Consider the following 7,491-nt stretch of genomic DNA (forward strand, 5'->3'; position numbering starts at 1 on the left):
CAAGCTGCACGCTCACTACTTTACACCGTTATACAAGCTGTACGCTCACTACTTTACACCGTTATACAAGCTGCACGCTCACTACTTTACGCTGTTATACAAGCTGCACGCTCACTACTTTACACTGTTATACAAGCTGCACGCTCACTACTTTACACTGTTATACAAGCTGCACGCTCACTACTTTACACTGTTATACAAGCTGCACGCTCACTACTTTACTACTTTACACCGTTATACAAGCTGTACGCTCACTACTTTACACCGTTATACAAGCTGCACGCTCACTACTTTACACTGTTATACAAGCTGCACGCTCACTACTTTACATTTAGCAAAGTGTCATATCTTCAGTGTCGTCACATAAAAAGATATAATCAGATATTTACACAAATGTGAGGGGTGTACTCACTTTTGTGAGATTCTATATATGTGTAGTGTAGAAGAGCCGCATGATTATCATTTTACCCCCATTCAAGTTAGCGGAGGGTTAAACAGGAAGTTAGCCGGCTCAGTCGGGGAAGTCAGCACAGAGAACCCCAACCCCGAGCATAACTGCAGAGCGGCGCAGACACAGACGTCGTGGCCACATGTAGACTAGATGCAGAAGTATAATGTGGCCTTTTCACTTCAACCTGTTTAGAGTACAGCAGCGTTCTGAGCTCCTATTGGTCAACGCCACAAACACGTGTGGAATTTGTCATAATTGTCAAAAGAAGGCAAATAATGACTCGCCAAACGTCCATTTTCGTGCCCGCTGACCTGCCTGTCCCGGCTCAGGCTGATATCATGTAGTGTGAACTCGACTCTCAGAGGATTTCACAGATTTCAAGGGTTGTACATTTCATTTTTCCACCTAACACCTAAATACATCAGTGTGTGTTTGAGGTTTTAAATATTCATGGGAACTCAGAGAAAACTGCTTTGTTCACATCTGAACTGGGAGCTGCTGATTTCAGCTGGAACCATCGTTTGTTCAGACGAAGAGTCTTAAAGAGCTGTGACAGCGGCAGGAGACAAAACTCAGCAAAAACCTTGTTTAAGCGAGCGAACGCCTCCCCGTCTGGAGGAGAAAACCTTCAGCAGCTAATTGAAAAGCCAGAGCTCCCGCAGCCGCCGTCTGCTGGTTTATTACAGCGTGGAGGAAAGAAAAGGAACCGATAACAGACGGCTGATCTGAAGGGTTCCACTGCAGCCTCGTTGTCAGCTTCCATCCAGTGATTCAACTGTAAAACACTACAAAAGTGTCTCCTGGACGTGACTCTGCACGGACGGATGAAAAGACCCGTCACAATAGAAAAACAAATTACTTATAAAGACAGTGTGAAACTTAGCTGCACAACAAACCTACGACACGACTCTCTTCACACTTTGGTCTGATTCTGTCCCATAAAATCAAATAAAAACAGCGACAACAACCACTGAGCTCAGACCAATCAGCTCAAAGACCCGTCCAGACTGGAACTAATGCAAACAAATGTTTAAGAAAAAGGATGATGTCGGCCCTTATTAACCTCATAGAGTCACGTTACTATCGACTAAAATGTTCTCCACGACAAACACGGGATGCACCGAAATAAAAATTCTTGGCCAAAGCCGAAACCGAATATAATGAAAAAATTTGCCAAATACATCGAGTGCATTCACATTTGTGCCATTTTTTGTACCACTGCATAAATTAAACAGGCCTTAAACCTGCGTCCTCTCCAGCAGCCAGCAGGGGGCGACTCCAGCGGCTGCAGAAAGAAGTGTGATTGTATAGAAGTCTGTGAGAAAATGTTTCTACTTGTCAGCTGATTTATTCCCTCAGTAAACACTTTCCTGATGAGTTTCTGGTCTCAGTCGCTAGTTTCAAGTCTTCTTCAACACAGCATGATTTTCATTTAGTAAATTATGGTCCCATTTAGAGGAAAACAGAAGCATTACAACATAAAACAATTTAAATGTGGTCACGTTAACGTTCAGCAGCTCTGCAGCGCCGGAGCTGCTGATGTGTATGAGCTGAATTGGCGGAACATAAAAACCACATGTTGGGCATCTCAAACCTGAGCCCTGATCAGGTGAACAGGTGAGCCCTGATCAGGTGAACAGGTGAGCCCTGATCAGGTGAACAGGTGAGCCCTGATCAGGTGAACAGGTGAGCCCGGGCAGACAGACATCAGCCATGTTTCAGAATAAAAGCATCCAGTTCAGGTGCACTTACTGTTCCTGCTGGTTTTGAGTTTGGACAGCAGCTTCTGAGTGGACACCAGGTCCCCGCTCTTCACCGCCTGCAGCAGGTCCTGCTCCTTCCCCATGCTCCTCCTCCTCCTCCTCCTCCTCGTGTTTGAACCAGCTTTCTTAAAAAATACCCCTCCCTCCCTCAGAGCCTCATGCTGAGCGCCGGAGACGTGGACCTGCCTCAGGTGAGACTCTCCACTTCCTCCCTCTGACGCCCAGCTGACAGCACGAGAAACTTTAAAGCGATGCTCTCCTTCCTCTGAGCCCGCTGAGTCTGCTTAACTCTTCTGCTCCGACTTTACTCCTTTTCAGTCTTTATAGGTTATATCCAGGGGGGGTTGGGGGCTGTTGGCGTGGCCGGGGGGGGGAGGACGGGGGAGGTGATGCGGTCAGAACTGAAAAGAAATGAGAAACCCAGATCAGTTCATCAGCGGCGTGTGGATGTGAAATGAAGCTGAAGGTTTCAGTTAAACAGGGAGGGTTTGGCTTCAGATCCAATAATGCGAGGAAGGTCTTAAAACACATTCACACTTTCTTTCTAATTTAAGTTTGTGTCGAAGGAAATGCACTTTAGCTTCTGTGACATCTCAGATTTTGTGTTTTTCCCCCTGTTATATCACATTAAACTGAATCCCAGAAAGAAGAAGACGTCACCTTGGAATATTTTGTTCTATAAACCAAACGATTACTTGATATTAGGGCTGGGCAATAAAACAATAATTGCGATATAATTTTCCTCAATAACAAAATAACAAATGTTTGATTTAAATCATTTGAGTCACAAACGAATCAGCACTTAATTTTTCTATAAAGATCTTAATTTTATTGAGGAAAAGCACATTTGTTGAAAACAGATTTTATCATTAATAGTTCTGAATGTTCTGCCTCAGATTTGTGAAGTGATCCACTGTTTGGCATCAAGTGTTTGTTCTGACCAGAAAGAAAAGTTTAAAACCACCAATTAACTTTCGCTCAGGAGCAAAAAATCTGCCTATAAACCTGAAAGAAATAATGATTAGACATTTATCCTGATAATTATTGATAATTATATGATTTTTTTATGATGGTTTTTTTGCCCTAATCGATAATCAAAAAAATAATTAGTTGCAGCCCTTTGTGAGTCTAATCAGTGTAGGTTCAACCTTATTATATAATACTTCACACTCAGGGAGGTGACCCTGTAACGATGTGCAGCACGTCCATACCAACAAAAACATTAATATTATTTTAATGCAGCTGGGCTCAAGCAGGCGACCCGGTGGGCTTTAAGAGGTTTCATACATCCAGAGAACTTCTATAAAAAACAGATTGAGACCTGCGTTTATTTGTCAAAACTTGTTCCCAAACCAGGCCAGTAAAAAGGAACAGACATCTAATGCTGCGTTCATACTGAAAGCGAATCCAGCGTTCTGGGCGGCTTGATTACAAAGTCAATGCAAAGATGCGAATTCGCTCCGGGCGGTGCGGGGGAGGCGTTTGTCGCGACATTCGCTGGTTCGCTCGAGTTCAAATTTTTCAACTTGAGCGAACTTGAAATTCAGTGGTCGCTCTGTTGCGAAAGCCTGTCAGCGTCAGAGCGTTGTTTGGAGAGGACCAGGCAGAGCGGGGGGAGTGAAACGCCGCTGGCCGACGGCGAGCCGCTTAAGTACGGGGAGAAAGAGCCGGGGCAGCGCTGCAGCTTTTGGACAAAGAAACTGCTCTGACAGCGACGCCGTTTACCCACCGGAGGAGCTCAGAGTAAACTGCTTTTATTAAATTAGCTTTTTACTTTAGTTTTTGGGATTACAACGATTTATCTTCACTCGAGCTTCTCAGCAGCTTCTGAGCACATCCGGTTCCACTGCTGTTGTTAGCGTCGGTTGTTAGCACCCAGAGCGCTGCAGGACTACGACCTCATATTTATATATAAAAAACGGACAAAACTGGACATTAGTTGGAGAAAAGAAAGCGAGGAGGTTGACCTACTTCGTGAGTTCAGAAAATATGCGTCTGTAACTTTATTCCAGCTGTCGTTGTACTTTACTGTGAGCAAGTTAGCGTAGCATAGCCCTGATCGATCCAAACTCCATTCAGAAAACAAACGGTTTAAAAGTTGTTGTCCTGCTGTCTTGCTGACAGACCTGACAAAGCACAAATTCATATGTTTAACAAATCTGCGTCACTTTGTAGTTATTTCGGCATCAGTTTCACCCATTTATTGCAATTAAATAACAGCAAAATGTTTCCTTTGGGTTCATACAGCTGTAATCGCAGGTAGTGTTTATTCGCTTATCGTGTGTGTGTGTGTGTGTGTGTGTGTGTGTGTGTGTGTGTGTGTGTGTGTGTGTGTGTGTGTGTGTGTGTGTGAACACCCAAGTTGTCCAGCGGTCAACGTCGCGCGAGGAAAGCGGGGCGAATGTTAAGCTGCAGAGAGATGCAACGAAGTCAACAAAAAGTGTTGTAAACAAAAGTAAATAAAGAAAGCCAGGTGTATAACACATACAAGTAAAAACAACGCACATTCAGAACTGTACATGGAAATTAAATATTGCTTAAACATAACATATTTGAACTTGTTTACTTGAGGTGTTCAATATCTGTTTTGGTTCCTGTTTGTTTCTGTTCAATACAGCAGTTTTGTTTTTGTGTTATTAGTTATTCTTCACTTGTGGTTATAAATAGGATTGGCTTTGTGACGACACAGACTGTGAGACGATGAAACAAGCTGTCAGAGATGTTATGTAGTGTGTACTGTGCATCGATGTGATAAAACACAAAGATTTTCAGGTGTTTAATTTACCAAAAACAGACGTCCCCTTCTGCTTATTGTATCTATAAACATTTTTCCCATTTAGCTTGTAGTGTATTCACTAGAAAACCAAATTATCTTGCTGATCTTCACTACATGTATTCATGCATGTCTTTCTGTTTTCCCCAGACGTGCACGTCTGCGTTCGCCACACGGGATCGTCTCCGCGCCCACCTGATCCGTCACGAGGAGAAGGTGCCGTGTCACATCTGCGGGAAGCTGCTGTCTGCCGCTTACATCACCGACCACATGAGGGTCCACAACCAGTCGCAGCACCACGCCTGTCACCTCTGCAACCGCAGTGAGTCGCAGCAACGTCACAGTAAACCTTTTGCGAACTCACACGGGTGCGGCGCCTTTTACCAATTCACCCGAAGCAGCATCACATGTGTGTCTGTGCTCCAGAGAGAAAGCTCTCAGTTCTCTTGTGGTTTGGAGTTTTTAGTTCAGCTAGAGATCAGCTTTATGTGACTGTTTACTGATCACTTTCAGCCGTGAGCAGTTCCTACAGCTGCTGCTTCGTGATAAAAGTATTGCAGTATTGCAGATTAACAGAAGTATTGCAAGTATTGCAGTATTTCATATCACGATTATAGTGACCAAAATGATCAGGGTTATCGCGGCACACAGAAACCATTTCAACAAGTTTTATATTGAAGACCACAAATAAAATTACCATTTTGTTTGCATAAACAATAACAATAAACAGCCAATGCCTATTGTAAACATATGAAAACCATCTAAGTGTGCATTATCAAGATTTTATATTAAACAGGTAATGCAATGACCCCGTGCACAGTAAGTCTTAAGAAGTGATAACAACAACTGAGCAGTCTGCAGCGATTCTCCTGTTCGGACACTTTTACAACTAATTTGACAGCTGCTGGATTTAAAGTGAACAAGATCTGCTGGTTGGTTGACTAAACAGCGTAACGTGTTCTCATGTGCAGCGGACGAACAGACTCTGCCGACACACAAAGAGGCAGAACGACGTGTAGCGTTTTGTACAAGAGCAGCAACACTGAGAGCTTCAGCTTACACGCTGTTAGCAGGTCAGACAGACAAACACTCTCCCTGCGTTCACTATGAGGTCATTTTCTTCAATCGAGTTTCCCTCAGCGCTCTCATAAAAACTAAAATGCGACCGGGCTTCAGAGTGACTGAAAAATCTCCGCAGGCCGTCTTCCGCCGTGTTGTTAGCGACCCAAACAAACCCACGTACTGCACATGCGCGCCTGCTTCTGGGAGACTGTCGCTAACTTCGGTTGATGCTGGACAGCGTCTGCAGTGAGTTTATAATAACCGAACCCGGTTATCAAGGTAATTAAAATGTGTACGGTAATAATAACTGTCGGGAATTTTCCCACGGTTTATCGTTAAACCGGTAATCGTTTGTTCCCTATGCTCATCTTCCATAAAAACAGGCATAAATATCAAGATAGGATCAGTTTTAAATATTGCAGGCAGTAAAACTGAAAGCAGAAACAGTCACAGCGAGCTGCACATGACAAGCTGAACTGTGGTTTGCACAGACTTGCACAAGTCCAACATGTCATCAACACCTTTCACCGCGCCGTGCTGTGCAGTGGAAAAACATTTCTACCGCGCCAGCGAGGCTTGAGTGGTCGGCGTTTGCTCACAGCTCAGCCTGGCGTGAGTTCCCACAGCCCCCTCAAAAAGCTGCATTTGTTATTTTTGTGGTTCTGATTTAGTTTACCTCCGAGCGGTGGGGATCACAGGATCAGAAATACTTTTTTGATCCCCAAGGGGACAGTCTTTGTCACAAATTGCTCACCTGCATATCAAGGAGTATAAGGAATAGAAATAATAATAGAAAGTAGGTAAGTAGAATATGACAAAATATCTAAATGTAAAAATATAACTATAGAGGAGTATGTACAGTACTTTTCAGTATTGGTAACAGTATTAGTAGGGTAACTCCCAGTGAAATACTGTCACAATAACAGTGATATCATCATACATGTGGTTCTGCAATATGTGAAAAATATTTCAAAATGATAACTTATAGTACATCACAATATCTGAGTACTTTCCAAAAAGCATATATATTCAGGAGGTGTCTGTTTTCCAGGCTTCACCACCCTCACCTACCTGCGTGTCCACGCTCAGAAGCACCACGGCCAGGAGTGGAAGGAGAGCGGCGGGGCGCAGGGGGGCTTCGGTGGGACGGGGGCCGGCGGGGTGCTGCTCTGCCAGCTGTGCGGGGTACAGTGCAAAACGGCCACGCAGCTCCAGGGTCACATGGGCACCCACGCCAACCAGGCCGACACCGGCCCCGACCCGACGAGCTCGGGTCCCGTGGGCACCACCAGCGTGGCTGTCACTGTGTCCAGCGGTAGCACTGTGGGACTGCTGGTAACTGACTGCTCCAGTATCGCCCCCCAGCCCCACAGCTAACACGCTGGGAGGCCGAGGGGGAGGGGACGGGGGGAGGGGACGGGGGGAGGGGGGGGGGGGGGTCT

At 44.9% G+C, this 7,491-nt stretch overlaps 1 protein-coding gene across 1 annotated transcript in view; it reads left to right on the forward strand.

Moving 5' to 3' along the window:
• The window catches only part of LOC123961957 (myc-associated zinc finger protein), a 17,310-nt gene extending 9,862 nt beyond the window's left edge, over positions 1-7,448 (forward strand). The window contains exons 6-7 of the mRNA XM_046037803.1: positions 5,138-5,309; positions 7,101-7,448. Coding sequence (XP_045893759.1) covers positions 5,138-5,309; positions 7,101-7,426 — 498 coding nt within the window. The 3' untranslated portion in view covers positions 7,427-7,448. The remainder of the gene's footprint in view (positions 1-5,137; positions 5,310-7,100) is intronic.
• Positions 7,449-7,491: the final 43 nt, after the last annotated feature.

Source organism: Micropterus dolomieu, linkage group LG02 (genome assembly GCF_021292245.1).
Source record: "Micropterus dolomieu isolate WLL.071019.BEF.003 ecotype Adirondacks linkage group LG02, ASM2129224v1, whole genome shotgun sequence".
In the NCBI taxonomy this organism is placed as follows: Eukaryota; Metazoa; Chordata; class Actinopteri; order Centrarchiformes; family Centrarchidae; genus Micropterus; species Micropterus dolomieu.